The sequence below is a fragment of the Kluyveromyces lactis genome, assembly GCF_000002515.2.
Source record: "Kluyveromyces lactis strain NRRL Y-1140 chromosome C complete sequence".
Taxonomy (NCBI): Eukaryota; Fungi; Ascomycota; class Saccharomycetes; order Saccharomycetales; family Saccharomycetaceae; genus Kluyveromyces; species Kluyveromyces lactis.
In genome coordinates, this window is record NC_006039.1 from 120,576 (window position 1) to 135,395 (window position 14,820).

Consider the following 14,820-nt stretch of genomic DNA (forward strand, 5'->3'; position numbering starts at 1 on the left):
AATAACTTGTAGTTAATCTTTAATTTTCCTTCATTATATAGTATGTGTCTACACATATGACGTTTTTCCTTTAATTTATATCAGCTTATTCGTTAGAGATTGACATGCCAGATACCTAGTTCAAGATTTTGACAGGGTTATCGATGTACGTCTTTTCACCGGCTTCAGCAGCTGGTAGTCCAAAGACCAATTGAGCTTGAACAGTCCATTCTTGTGGAATAGCACCTTCTGGCAAAGCAGCCTTAACGTAACCGTTGTAATGTTGCAAGTGACCACCCAGACCCAACAATTCGATGGCAGTCCATGTGGAGATTTGAGCAGCACCACTGGAATGTTCGGCGAAAGATGGGAAGATAGCAGACCATGCTGGGAAGTCAGCTTGCAACTTTTCAGTAGTCTTGTCATCGGTCAAAAAGATAATAGAACCGAAGGCTTCATCTCTGGCAGAAGCAGGTCTTTTCTTACCGTTATCACCTTCAATGGCATTCACAACAGAATCCCATACACTCTTGTGGGTTTCACCAGTCAGAATAATTGCTCTGTTACCTTGGCAGTTGAAAGAAGTTGGGGTGTCCTTGACAATGGCCTGGACCACTTCCTGAACATCATTGATAGATACACCAGATGGCAATTCAGGCTTCAACGCATAGATAGTACGACGAGCAGCAATAGCTTTCAAGAATTGTTTAGTGGCAGCAGCAGACATTAGATACAGTTTTAGGTTGATTGGATTGACCTCCGTAGAATCAATATATTAAAAGACCATACACTACACTTGAATAAAGTTAGCGTGAAACAAGACAGACTTGATAATTGTTTCCATCCTCATATATATATGTCAGTGTCACATCAATTATTTACACTAGGAGTAACTATAGATCAGTCTATTACAATGGCTTATCCAACCCCGTAATCCCAGATTGTCTTGCACCTTGGGGTACTTCTAACCACCGACCTGACTTTCCTCAGAAACATTAAGACACAGTGTTCGTGTTGTCTGTCGTTTCGAGCGGTTTTTTTTTTTTTGATTTTTTTTTTTTTAGGCATTATTCATCTTAGTAAAAACTGACAATAGCGCTTACTAAAGTGAAGAAAAGTGGTGAAATTAACAGAAACGCTTACATTATTAAATTAATACCGAGAAGTTTCAAGGAAGCTTGAACCAGAAAGAGAAATGTCAACTTTATTAATCGTATCTACTTACGTAAATAGCGAGATTCAAATATGAGTAATAAATTATTCAGGTATAGATGAAGCCTTTCTAACAGTGTAAGGAAATCTTTTTGTGTATCGAACCGGTGCTTATCATCATCCGGATGTCATAACAAGATGGAGGGTGGAAACAAAGACAAAGCCAATCAATGGGTCACATGATCAGATTATTGTTTCTTCTATTTTACCTAAAATGACTCCTAGTATCATCAATGATTCAATGGTAGAAAAGGGTCTAACTAGATGTCTCCTGTATCTCGAACTATCTAGTGAACGTGCATACGTCGTGTTTGCAACCTTCAACTCCTCTCTAGAATGGTCGAGCTACTGCAAGATCTTCAAGCCATTCTGCCGTTTCCTGAAGATGCCAAATCATCACCTCACGTTATAGAGTGGTTGAACGTATTAATAGGCAAAACAAACGAACCAATTCAATGTTTCTTGCCTATATGGTACTTTTCGTACTTAGAATCCTACTCTAAACGGTTTCCAAATGTAACGGTTGCTGACAAATGGAAATTAGTTCAAGATTGGTTGAATAATCCTTCGTTGTTACTGAATACTGGTGTTTCTGCGTTGACATTAGGTGAAAGTTATACTTTTCAATTGCCTGAGCAATGGGCCCGCTCAATAGAGGAATTTGGGCTCTGGATCCAGCTTGATGAACCTTACCGGAGAAAAGATGTACCTTTCTATGCTCAGCTAAGAATAATGGTCGGTGACGAGGATGAGACGTTTGAATATCTACTGTTCGATAACGATGTGAAAGTGTCACTGAGTGACAAATTTGATCAAGCTGGTCTTTATTGTATTAAATTCAAGACAGAGAGTCCGATTGATATATCTACTATCAGTTCTCTGAAAGGTGACGGTTCTATTGTGAACTGTACATGGATATTTGACATGCAGTTGTTCGTCGAAACTGAAGACGTTGATCGTTTGCAAGACCTTCCATTGGGTAGAGTATTATGTGTCGATACTGCAAACTATAGCCAGGGTAAAGACTGGGATCATATTTATGTTCCGTTTGATCAACAATTATGTGACTTTTTGTACAATAAGTCGGATAATTCATCTGTTTTCGGCCAGCAAATGCAGGATATTGAACCAGAATTAATCCAAATACTAGATCCTGGTTTCGATTTTAAGCCTCTTCATTCATACATCATAAAAGGCACATCTATTTCGGAAAAACCAATCGATTTTTTCAAGCCCCAAGAGTACAATGCGACATCAATGCAAACCGTGCTTTGTAGTTATCAGAATAAAAAAACATTCGTAAACCTACTGGAAGATAATGATGAGGATTAGAAGAATATACTCGAATTCTGAATTAACAAATGCTGTCCTGTCGTTTTTTACAGACAGCACTGACAAGGTAAAAACTACACAGCAGCAACTGCCACGATAATGACCATAATATATAATGTAATGATACTAGTTTTGGAGTTATGTTTTAAACATATAATATATATCCTATGCAGTACTTAGTCTATATTCTAATTTTATCGATTAAAAGGTTCGTTACTGGATGAAACCAGTAGATAATGCATTAAGGAGATTCTTTCTTGAAAAAATATCATATAGTAACTAAAGTGTGAAGGATAGAAGGTAAGATGAGGTTCATGAAAAACATTTAGAATGACGGCGTACAGTGAGTTCATAAAGTTAGTTCAGTTTGTACATGATTGAATAGTTTAACACCAGAAGTTGGATAATTTTACCCATATGGAAGCATGTTTCATTTTTATCTTATATTCCTCATCTTCTTGTTTTAGTATTTCTTCATCGAAAATCTTTCTGTGAGAAATGAGATCGATTTCAGATGCTGGAATATATAGTCTCCAATCCTTCTTCCATATCTTGAAACCGAAGTATAGTGCAAGGAAGACTGGCATTGCAAGATAATTAGCAAAGAAATTTTCGGCATCGGCACCATCGGTACCTCCTACTGGGAAAAGTGCGACCCAGAATTGACCGATGAAAACCAATATCATCATGAAGATACCATAGTAAGAACCCCATACACCAACTTGGGACCTGAAACCTAATTCACCTATGGATCTATTTTGAACTTGCATGGCTTTTCTGAATCTGACATGAGAAATACAAATGTTAGTCCATGTGAACAATTGGGACAAACCGGAAACGGCCATCAACCATGTAAAGACACTTTCTTCTGCGGATGAAGCACTAACAAAGCAAATACAACCAACAAGAGCACCCACAATCATGGCATATAGTGGTCTACCTTGTCTATCAACGTATTGGAAAAACTTTGGAGCATAACCGATTTCGGATAAACATAGAAGAATACGGGAACTTGAGTAGAAAGAAAAGTTACCTACAGATAACACTGAGATTAAGATGACTGCATTGATGAATGATGGGACAACTTTGACACCATGCGATGCAACAGCAATCACATAAGGAGAAGAATGGACAGAAGAACTACCTGAACCCATCAATTCAGGGGAGTTATAAGGAACTAAAAACCCAACTAGAATGATACTAGCCAAGTAGATGGCAATAATTCTGTACAACACTTGCTTAGCAGCACTTGGAATAGCTTTTCTTGGGTTAGCTTGTTCACTGGCAGTTAAAGCAACGGCTTCTGATGCACCAAAAGCAAATGCAGCAGTAACCAAAGTAGAAACAATAGCCTTGAATCTACTAATACCAGTGTCACCGTTGAAGGCACCAGGGTCGTTCCAATATTTACCACCGATATAAACTGAGTCACCTGCACCACCACAGTTGATGATGATACCCAAGATGAAGAAACCTGCAAACATTAAAATTTTACAAGTGTTGAAAAAGAAATCGGCTTCAGCATAACCAGCGGAACCACACATGTTAATTCCGATGATCATAACGTAAAATATAACACACCAAACATTAGGATTTATGCTGGTATTCCAATATTTGATGGTAATGGCCGCAGAAATCACTTCTAATGGGAACACACATAACCATTGAATACAGTAAAGGGCAGCGGTAGCGAAACACATAGCAGGGTCCACCAAAAAGGAAGGATAGTTATTGAAATTACCAGTTAAAGTTGGGTATGCAACTGCTAGTTCACCAGCAGCTTGAATAATACTGTACAAGCAAGAACCCATAATAGCATAACCAATGGTCAAACCAGCCGGTCCACCGGTAGCCAATGCCTTACCGTTACCAACAAGTAGACCAGTACCGATACCTGTAGCTAAAGACATCATAACAACATGCCTTGGTTTAATATCTCGCTTTAAGCTAGCACCCTTCTCAGGTAAGAGACTCTGTGATGGATTCAATTCCAATTCCGCATTTCCATGTATATTCGTATTAATATGATCGGCTCTCTTGAAGGAATCCTTAAACCTATGCCAAACACTTGATTTTGCAGCGTACTCCTCGTCCGATTGAGAGAACGTTTTCTCATAGTATTCAGCTTCACCTTCAATACTTGGGAACCCTTCTGATTGTATTATAGTATCTGATTTATCATTATGTTTAACGTCACTGCCAACAGGACTTATAAAGTCTGAATTAGAAGATCCAGTAGCACCAGTCATGGTAAGATTTGACGCAGTCTAGCATATACTTCTTGAAGATATGAACTCTTAAAGAATAAGGACGACCACGGTTGCAGAGAATATGTGACAACCACATAGCAAAATGAAATCGACCACTCTACATATACTTTTATATATATATATATTTATATTATAAAATCGCTGAAAAGAAAATCAACACACACCGAAAACATTCCAAGACTCCAACATTACTTTTCGGTGTCATGTATTGCGTCCCAGATAATCACTAGGAACATTATAATACATCATCTCATTCTTAAATCGATCAGTATATTACTTACCAACTACTAACTAGAGTGATTTCTGAGTTATCAGGACCAAATCATCCAATTTACTAACCATGGGCAGGTGGGGGAAGGAACTGAGGGAAAAGGCAATCAGAATACGATTGCCATCTCTTTGGCTGAGGCTAAGCTACGCATCTAACAGCTTCTAAAGTACCTCCAGTCTTGGATCGCTCAATGGCTACATCGTCTCATCTCGTCATCTTGTGACACACTTCTTAACGTTACTGCGAATGAAAAAAAGTAAAGAAAATAAGATTGTGCCATGAACCAAAAGAAAAGACCGCAAACTGCATACAAAAAGATTCAATACGCCACTTTCGAACAATCCCTGGCGCGGGATTCTAAGGGCTGTCCAGAGAAGAGCCTTAAATATTCCTGGAACAACCCATACACCTTCCTATTTCTTTTTCAAATGATCAGCTTCACCCAGTTAATACCGCAGCAATGAAAGAATATGGTCCTGCAGTTTCCATTTCTCGATGGAGCTTCCAGTAGAGGATGTAGCCATCACCTGCAAGGGCGACAAAATAGAAAACTGAAACTAAAATAAAAAGGAACGAGGTGGAAAACCCAAATTGGGCTAAGAGAAACGGTCTACGGAGGTTCTATTTCTTTTTTTATAAGAAAGATAGGGTAATAATCTCGGTGCTTTTAGTTTAATGGCACTTGAGAGAACGGGTTTAAGGTTCCAATATAGCCCAGACAGTTATAGCTTTATCGGAACAAACGAATGAGCGGTGGTGATAGCGTTCGGCGACAAAAATCCAATGCAACACGGACTGAAGCTCTATCCAAAAAACTGAAAGGAAAGTGCCCTCGTGATTTATATTTACAGGGCATTTGCGCGCTGTAGCACGCGTCTTATCTTTTTGCTGTACTTGGCAAAAGGAAACTTCCGGCTTCCGGCTAAGTGTAACCCGGCCATGGCCGGGTTACGATTAATCCTTTTGCCAAGTACAGCAAAACAAAATGGGCAGGAGTGAAAGATCACGTGCCTGTGGGTCGTTACCCTTCCCTCCCCTAACTTCTCATTTTCATGCTCTCAAAAGGAAGAAGGAAACTGCTTTTTGTTAGAGCTCTTTTCCATGTCAGTTGACAGTCGAATTTCAGGACTACAGTATTTTTTTTTTTTGGCCAGGAATTAGTTCAACAATACAAATTACCTTAACAAACAAAAGCTCAATCTATACTGCCGAGAGTTAGAAGAAGAAAAAGCGAGTCTTTAAACATTCATTGAATCCTGTTTCTCCATTCTTCAACGCCTATATATATAACCACAGTTTGAAATGTCAGAAGAACAAGAACAAAAGGTGGATGTTAAGCCAGAAACACATATTAACTTGAAGGTTTCGGATGGATCCAGTGAGATCTTCTTCAAGATCAAAAAGACCACTCCATTAAAAAGATTAATGGAGGCATTTGCTAAGAGACAAGGTAAAGAGATTGAATCCCTAAGATTCCTTTACGACGGTGTGCGTGTGTTACCAGATCAGACCCCTGAAGATTTGGACATGGAAGATAACGATATCATTGAAGCTCACAGAGAGCAAATTGGTGGTAGTTTGTAATTGGGAGTGTACTTTGCAGCAGTAAGTGGGATCAACTACAGCATTCCCATCCTTTTTTATCTTTCAATGTAACCTATCTAATGTTATAATAACTGACTATGTATCTGGAATATTAAAACTACTTTGGATGAACAACAAGAAAAGTGCCCGCAAGCTTATCTGCATTTCCCCAGGGAAAACAGTCGGTATGGAATTAGAAATGAAATCCGAATGGAAAGAAAAAAGAGATTGGGTATCAAATGGCAGGGCTTATAACAGACCTCCTGCAAATTACCACCCTTGTATTCCTATTTCGATTCGAAAAGCTAGGTTTGCTTCAAGTTTCGCGTTTTTAGGTCTTTTTTTTTTCAAGTCATTTTCCTTCCTAGTATGGTGAACATTCTTTTCAATTAGTATAACTGTTACAGTAAATGATTTTAGAAAGAATAATTTACCAGAAGTGGAAGAAATATTAGCTGTCTTGTTAATAGTTTTCTGCCACACTCGTTTTGAATTTGGTAGGTTTTTTCTTCCATTGTTATTTGGCATACATATATACCAAGACGTGAAGTTTAATTGTGTTTTTCTTTGGTGAAAATTGTACCTGAGGGAAATACTGAGAAATTGAGACAAGGCTCATCACATAAAACTGGAAGTAGATTAAACCATAAAAGTTATCGTGAAAAAAATAATTTCAATTCACTTCAACCATCTTCAACCACGACCAATTGAATTCACTAGACGGTACCAGATATCAGACATAGAGAGTTATTTATCTAGGCAAGCGAATCTCACTCTGATAAAAACGATATATTACACCACATTCATTCTCATAAGAAATTATCATTCAAACCTTTACGCGACTGGGGAACATTATAACTTGTAGCTTGGCCAATACTATCACAATATATCAGAAATGAACGGTAACGGAATAACGACGTTAAAGGGTGACACAATTGGCCCGTGGAAGTTGGGCTCGACACTGGGTGTTGGCTCAACAGGTAAAGTCGTAATGGCCTATAATGAAACTAAAGGACAACAAGCCGCTGTGAAAATTATATCAAAATCAATATTCAACGCTCAAGGGTCGACAATGATTGGTGGTAACGATCCTGATGTCTTACCCTATGGTATTGAACGTGAAATTATCATTATGAAGTTGTTGAATCATCCTAATGTCTTGAGATTATACGATGTTTGGGAAACTTCAAAAGATTTATATATGGTTTTAGAGTACGTTGAAAAAGGTGAGTTATTCAACTTGTTGGTGGAAAGGGGCCCATTACCTGAGAATGAGGCAGTCAGATTTTTCAGACAGATAATTATCGGTATTTCTTACTGCCATGCGTTAGGTATAGTTCATCGTGATTTGAAGCCTGAAAATCTTTTATTAGACCATAAATTCAATGTCAAACTAGCCGATTTCGGTATGGCAGCACTAGAATCAAAAGATAAATTACTGGAAACTAGTTGTGGTTCGCCTCATTACGCGGCACCCGAAATTGTCTCGGGCTTGCCATATCACGGTTTTGAATCCGATGTTTGGTCATGTGGTGTTATTCTTTACGCTTTACTGACCGGTAGGTTGCCATTTGATGAAGAAGATGGCAATATCAGAAATCTCTTGTTAAAGGTTCAAAGTGGGAAATTTGAAATGCCTGGAGATGATGAAATATCATCGGAAGCCCAAGATTTAATCGCCAGAATCTTAACAGTAGATCCAGAACAAAGAATCAAGACAAGAGAGATCCTAAAGCATCCACTTCTAAGAAAATACCCAAGCATTAAGGACTCTAAATCCATTAGAAACTTACCTCGAGAAGATACCTATTTGAATCCACTATCATTAGAAGGAGGAAATCAATGCGTAGATGAAACTATTTTGCAGAATTTGGTTGTTCTATGGCATGGTAGAAATAAGGAAGACATTATTACGAAGTTGATGGAACCTGGTGCTAATTTAGAAAAGACTTTTTACGCTTTACTGCATAGATTTAAACACGATAATTACCAAGATCAATTGAAGCAACAAGAATTACAAAAGAAACAATCTGTCTCTTCGAATTCGCTGATGTACGTTGGATCTTTACCATCTCCTAATAAATCTGATTCCCCAGTCACCACTCCAAAGAAGAAAAGAACATCAATCATAGTTGCCTCATCTTCTCACAAAAGACCTGTATCAATGCAAAAACTGAGTAGCCAACATAGCTCACCAGTGAAAAACGGCTCAATAGGTAAACGTTTGAGTAAGACTTTCCCTTCAAACAAGAGAATTTCACAGCTAGTCTCCAATTCGTCTTCTCCAACCCCTGCTGCTCATAAAAGAGTTTCCAGGATAAACGATAGTGCAGCTCCACCCGTCCCTAAAGAAATGCTTCGTGACTACAAAAGACAATCAAAGAGACAATCCAAAAGATTCTCTCTACTGCCTAATATGAAGCGTGGATCTATAACAACGAAACTGATTGCAACGTATGCAAAACTTTCCGAAGACAGTGAATGGGAATACATCGAAAAGGAAACGAAAAGGACAAGTCAGGACTTTGCTACATTGATGGATCAGATTTTCGAGCATGAGAAATACGAACAAATACGGAAAGAGAAGGAAGAGTTGGAAAGAAAAGTCAACGAAGCTCGTGAGAAGGAGGAAGCTGAAAGAAAGGAACGGGAAAGGATCGAGCGGGAGGAGCAAGAAAGACTTGAAAGAGAAGAACGAAAGCGAGCTGAAAGACAGAAGGAATTGCAAGACCAAATGGAAGACGAAATTGCTAAGCTCAAGGCGGAATATGAAGCTGTTCAGGGGAGCTCGGATGAAAGAAACACAGCCAATGGAAGATCTGTCTCTGCTCCGATAGAGACCGATAGAACTGCAAACAAAAGAGATAGTACATTCGGTATAAAGAATGACATCAATGAACTAATCAATACAAGAAACTTCTCTCTACAAACGAGACCAGTTTCCAGACTTGACCCTGGTATCATAGCTGCTGAAAGTAGACTGTCAGCTAACCTAGAAGATGACCAAGCGTCAAAGGAAAAGACTATTCTGGAAACCATTAGACGCTCCAAATTCCTTGGATCGCAATTTAACTTGAACGTTGAATTAGAGAAAGCCCAAAAGGATTTAGTATCTAAAGAGAGACAAGAACAATTGAGAAAGTACTCTGAACAGACTGCAAAGTACGAGGTTCAAAAGTTACCCAAGAATGCTAAAGCAGTTGCAACTCTCAGAGATGACGAAGTTGAACCCAGAAAGCTCTCAGAAGTCAAAGTTCCACAATTTACAAGGAGGTCAAAACATTTCTCTTCCTCTAACAAAAGATTTTCTGTATTGTCACTGTATTCAACTAAGACTTCATTCACGAACCTTGTGGATCATTTGAAGAACGATAATTATCTTGAACCTCTACCTGGCCAACCTGAATACTCATCATCCAAGGTTGCACAGGAACCAGAATTCATGTTTGAGACCGTTGAAGAGCTTGATGAAAATTCTAAGCTGTTCGAAGTACCAGAAACAGAGGAAGGAAAACTAGCTTCTGCCGCCAGAAAGGAATCTACTGATGCCAGAAAACAAAGTACTAATGATAAGGATATTAACTTGCCGTCGTTACCTCCATTGCAGGTATCTCATGACGTAGCCGACGAGAATGGAGCATTAGGGCTTGGCATTTACCAGCCAAACGATCAGACACAAAAGCCCCACAAAACAATGCTCATTGATGAATCCATTGATGAAAATATATCTTCAACATCAGATGTCAGTAGAACTGAAGTCGTAAAAAAGCCTCCATTGAATGATGTTGTGAGGAAAAACAATAATGAGCGTAAGCCACTCGAAGAGATCACCCCCAAGGTGGAAAACAAGAGAAAAATCTCATTCTTCAGGAAGTTTTCTCAAGGATCTGAGAAGAAACTTGGCCCGGAGAGCTTTGATTCTCAGCTGAAGGCAGGCGTTTCTGCTCCAAAAATGTATAAAGCTCTGGATAGACTCCTGAATGAATGGACTAACTATGGTTTGAAGCATGTTGAATCAAGCCCTAATGATTTTGTCATTTCTGGTAAGCTGACCAGTGACAACATCTTATCTTTAAGATCCACTGGATTCAAGATTACTGTTCTGCCTGGTGAAGGAAATGGATCAATAATACAGTTCACCAAGAAATCAGGATCTACAAAGACTTTTAATAGACTAGTAAAGGAGATCGAAAAAATTTTAGAGAAGGAAAAGGTGCTAGTATTCTCTTTCTGATTTAATTTTGTCGGCCTTTAAAATGCACAAGTATATATAGACTCATAAATGTTGTATTATTGAATTATTTAGTTGTTTTTGTTGTTCACTTTTTCAAATGGCCCTCAGAATCAAATATCCAAGCTTTCTGCTTCGCCTGTTCGAGTTGAACGCCCAAATCATCTGCAAGTTGCCAAATGATACCGGAGTTCTTTAGATAGACTCTGCCTATCAATAAGATATCTACTGTATTAGATTCTAATAGACTGTTAGCGGTTGTACCATCTTGCAGCCCACCCGTAGATGCCACCAGTATCTTACTATGAGCAGCTTCCTTGATTCTTTTCGCGATTTCTCTCGGAGGTAAAAAGTTTGGATGGTCCCAGCCATATTCTTTAGAGTTCAAGCCTCCACTACAGACATCAATAACATCTACCCCATGCTGTACTAAAAATGGTAATAACCGAATGGTGTCATTGAGTTTCCACCCGTCTGGGTCTTCAACGTTTTCATCTGCACAAAGTCTCAAGAAAATTGGCATAGAGTCAGGAATCGACGACCTCACCTCATCTATTACCTCTAGTAGAAATTTGATTCTATTTTCAAAAGGGCCACCATACCTATCATTCCTCTTATTCGCTGTGGCTGTGTAAAATTGACAAGGTAAATATCCATAACCAGCATGAATTTCAACAAAATCGTACCCTGCTTTCTCGACAGCGAGCTTGGCACTAATACCGTATTGTTTTATAGTTTTCTCAATTTGAGCAAGCGTCAGTTCATTTGGAATTACACCAGAATCATCGAAGGGTACTGTAGAGGGAGCCACTAATTTATCAAGCCATCCACCTTCCTCATTTGGGACGTAAACGCCTAGTTCGCCATTTAGAGGAGATGCCAGACTTGCTTTACGGCCAGCATGACCCAATTGGACACCAATTTTAATATTATGAACATGAGCCCAATCTACAATATTTTCTTTATGAGTGATGGCTTGTTCATCAGTGAAAAGGCCTAAATCATTAGGTGAAGAAGCTCCAATTTGATCAATTGCGGATGATTCAACGATGACTAACCCGGGCCCGCTACTACTTATGGAACCATAATGCACTAGATGATATTTATTTGCTTCAAAATTTTCGGATGAGTAAGTACACATTGGAGAAGTACCCACCCTATTTGAAATGGTCATGCCTCTTATAGTCAAAGGCTGAAATAGAAGGGGAGCATCTCTTTCGATGCCATCGAAATACCGAAGGAATTTCCCTACTTCGGGTTGCTTGGGCGTCCAAAATGCAACTTGGTCAGATTTTTCTAGCTTTACTGGCATTACCATGTAATTATTAGAAATTGTATTTTCACCAGGGTGAAAGTGCTCTTTAAAAGTGATCTTAAATAAGTTCTTCCATTCGAATATCTGCCCTTTATGCGAAGTCTCTTTAAATACCCTGTTGATATTCTGAAATCAACCTTTTTTTTTTCGGCCCAATACTCATCCGCCCCATACCCATTTGAAAACTAGAGATATCATCACGATAGTAAATGGTGTGAGTCTTTGCCGTACTCAGTTTAGGTGAATAGACAGACAGTGACTCTATTGGCGCAGTAGTAACTAACTTTTGATGAAGTATTAAGAGAACAGTGACAAAGTGATGTTAATAGAGGCTCTATGGATTGTCCTGTTATTTGGAGTGTCACAATGCAAAGACTTGAAATTTGATATTTCAAGACATGAAGACGGTCGAACCATCAGACTTAATGAGAACGATGATTTGATAAAGCCTCCATTGAGATTGAGGAACGGAGAGCAATTGAATCTACAGATAGAGAATCATTTAGACCAACCAACTGCTATACATTTCCATGGGCTTTTATTGGAGAATTTCGTTGGTGAAGAGTTAGCTACTGGTAAACAGCCGGCAGTGCTTGGAGATGGTGTTCCAGGTATCAGTCAATATGAGGTTGGTGTCAACCGATCCTACTGGCAGAATATCACAGTCTCTAAAACTACATGTGGTACTTTTTGGTACCATTCACATTATGCAGTACAGTACGGTGAAGGTTTAAGAGGTCCCGTCATTGTTGATTGTGACCAATTTGATAACCACGAGCGCGACGTGGCAAAGGAATTTGGGTTAGGTGCACATGTTCAGGAACAGATCATTACTTTGAGTGATTGGTATAAATACCCCCATGATTTTATCATGGATGCATTCTTGCAGCCAAACAAGGGCGCTGACCCTCATGTGGATGGATCACTGTTCAATGGGAAACAAGATGAGAATCAGGTGATACAGGTAGACCCTGACACCGAATATTTGAGGTTACGTATTTTAAACATGGCAAACAGTAACACACAGGTTTTCCACATAGCTAACCACAAGATGATTGTCATCGAGACTGATGGCATTTTGGTAAAGCCTGTGGAGCTGTCCACATTAACACTGGCGACGGGCCAACGTTACACTGTTTTAGTAAAACGAGACGAAAACAACCAAAATGCAAGAATTATCCATGGATGTAACAAAATGATGGGTTACATCACTAAAAGCCATGTATTGCAATACTATCCATCTTTTTCCACGGCTGTATCATCATCATCTGTTTCCATCAGCAGATTACCTGATTTTACTTCAATCGAATTGTACAAGAAGTATGAGCCCATCGACTGGATGTTGCTACCAGATCCAGAATCAAATGACCAGAAGTTTTCCTTGGATTACGAACAATCGACTTCTGCTGCTACCAAGCAAAAGTATCACACATCAATGTTTTTCGTAAATGGAGACACTATGGGTGAATTCATGAATCCAGCTAGTGCAGTCCCATTATTGATATCGATGGAAAATGCCACAAAGAAACCCATAAATGTCGGATTTGGGGGCACCGTGGACATAGCTATCAATAGCATTGACCACATGAGACATCCTTGGCATTTGCATGGCCATCATTTCCAAGTCATTAGTATAGGAGAGTCAGGTGACGGACCATTACATTGGGACAATCCCTCATCTAGAGCTTACGCAAAGTATAGTGAAGATTTGACATATTGGAAATCCAGCGGACGGGTTCCAATGACTCGTGACACCATAAACATTGCTGGTTCCAGTTTTGCGGTCATCAGATTCCAAGCTGATTCCCCGGGTCTTTGGCTACTCCACTGTCACGTGGACTGGCATATGGTGAAGGGACTTGGAGTTGTAATACAAGAAGGGCTTGAAACTCTACCGCTGGATTCGTTGGTGATAAGAGAACCTACTAACATTGTAACACCAAAACCCAAATTGAATCCGGACATCGAGCTTTTACACGAGGAATCCATATCATCAACGCCAACACCACCTCCAACACCACTTCCAACAGTGCAAGCAGATGCCGACCATGCAATTAACACCCAACCGGAGACTAGTAAACTGAAAGTCATTGGAATTTACTGCGCGGTGGTGGTTTTCCTAGACATAATGCTCTATAAATACATGCTCTCCAGATGATATACCTACATACCTACATACAACGTACATTTAATTCAGGCTGAAAGACGCTGCCGTCATTGCAGACCCTTTCTACGCATAAATGAAACTGAAAAACGAAAAAGAGCAATTCAAGAAAGAATTAATTACCTGCCTTCTCTACTGGCAACATCCCACTTCCCGCAGTATTTCAAACTCGACTTCCCTAAGTACACTAATTCCAACCATCAGTGAGACAGAACTATCGCCGCTTCTTTTAGCTCTTGACATTTTTGGTACTGAGAGTTTCCAATTCTTTCCCCTTTGTGCGGTTTTCCCTTTGGGGTAAACCAGTATACTTAATTTTCGGAAACCAACGAGAGTGCTTTCTTTCCTACTTTGCACTCTTCATTGGACATTTAACTGGAATTACCAGGAACTAGTACAAGGTCTCCTTTCAAACTGACATAAGGGCTTTTGTTTGCAAAAGAGAACTCTGAATACATACGC

At 39.3% G+C, this 14,820-nt stretch overlaps 7 protein-coding genes across 7 annotated transcripts; 4 read left to right on the forward strand and 3 right to left on the reverse strand.

Moving 5' to 3' along the window:
* Positions 1–115: 115 nt before the first annotated feature.
* KLLA0_C01562g (nitroreductase family protein) lies at positions 116–706 on the reverse strand (the record flags this gene model as incomplete). The annotated part of the gene is made up of 1 exon (XM_452265.1): positions 116–706. The coding sequence occupies one exon, from the start codon at positions 704–706 to the stop codon at positions 116–118; it is 591 nt and encodes a 196-aa protein (XP_452265.1).
* Positions 707–1,527: 821 nt separating this feature from the next.
* On the forward strand, positions 1,528–2,523 carry KLLA0_C01584g (uncharacterized protein; the record flags this gene model as incomplete). Its single annotated transcript, XM_452266.1, has 1 exon — positions 1,528–2,523. The coding sequence occupies one exon, from the start codon at positions 1,528–1,530 to the stop codon at positions 2,521–2,523; it is 996 nt and encodes a 331-aa protein (XP_452266.1).
* Positions 2,524–2,909: 386 nt separating this feature from the next.
* KLLA0_C01606g (amino acid transporter AGP1) lies at positions 2,910–4,772 on the reverse strand (the record flags this gene model as incomplete). Its single annotated transcript, XM_452267.1, has 1 exon — positions 2,910–4,772. One exon carries the CDS (start codon positions 4,770–4,772, stop codon positions 2,910–2,912), a length of 1,863 nt encoding a protein of 620 aa, XP_452267.1.
* Positions 4,773–6,366: 1,594 nt separating this feature from the next.
* SMT3 (SUMO family protein SMT3) lies at positions 6,367–6,648 on the forward strand (the record flags this gene model as incomplete). The annotated part of the gene is made up of 1 exon (XM_452268.1): positions 6,367–6,648. One exon carries the CDS (start codon positions 6,367–6,369, stop codon positions 6,646–6,648), a length of 282 nt encoding a protein of 93 aa, XP_452268.1.
* An 895-nt stretch (positions 6,649–7,543) lies between these two features.
* On the forward strand, positions 7,544–10,882 carry KLLA0_C01650g (uncharacterized protein; the record flags this gene model as incomplete). The annotated part of the gene is made up of 1 exon (XM_452269.1): positions 7,544–10,882. The coding sequence occupies one exon, from the start codon at positions 7,544–7,546 to the stop codon at positions 10,880–10,882; it is 3,339 nt and encodes a 1,112-aa protein (XP_452269.1).
* An 85-nt stretch (positions 10,883–10,967) lies between these two features.
* On the reverse strand, positions 10,968–12,197 carry KLLA0_C01672g (NADH:flavin oxidoreductase/NADH oxidase; the record flags this gene model as incomplete). The annotated part of the gene is made up of 1 exon (XM_452270.1): positions 10,968–12,197. The coding sequence occupies one exon, from the start codon at positions 12,195–12,197 to the stop codon at positions 10,968–10,970; it is 1,230 nt and encodes a 409-aa protein (XP_452270.1).
* Positions 12,198–12,513: 316 nt separating this feature from the next.
* On the forward strand, positions 12,514–14,352 carry GMC1 (putative oxidoreductase; the record flags this gene model as incomplete). Its single annotated transcript, XM_452271.1, has 1 exon — positions 12,514–14,352. The coding sequence occupies one exon, from the start codon at positions 12,514–12,516 to the stop codon at positions 14,350–14,352; it is 1,839 nt and encodes a 612-aa protein (XP_452271.1).
* Between the last annotated feature and the right edge of the window lie 468 nt (positions 14,353–14,820).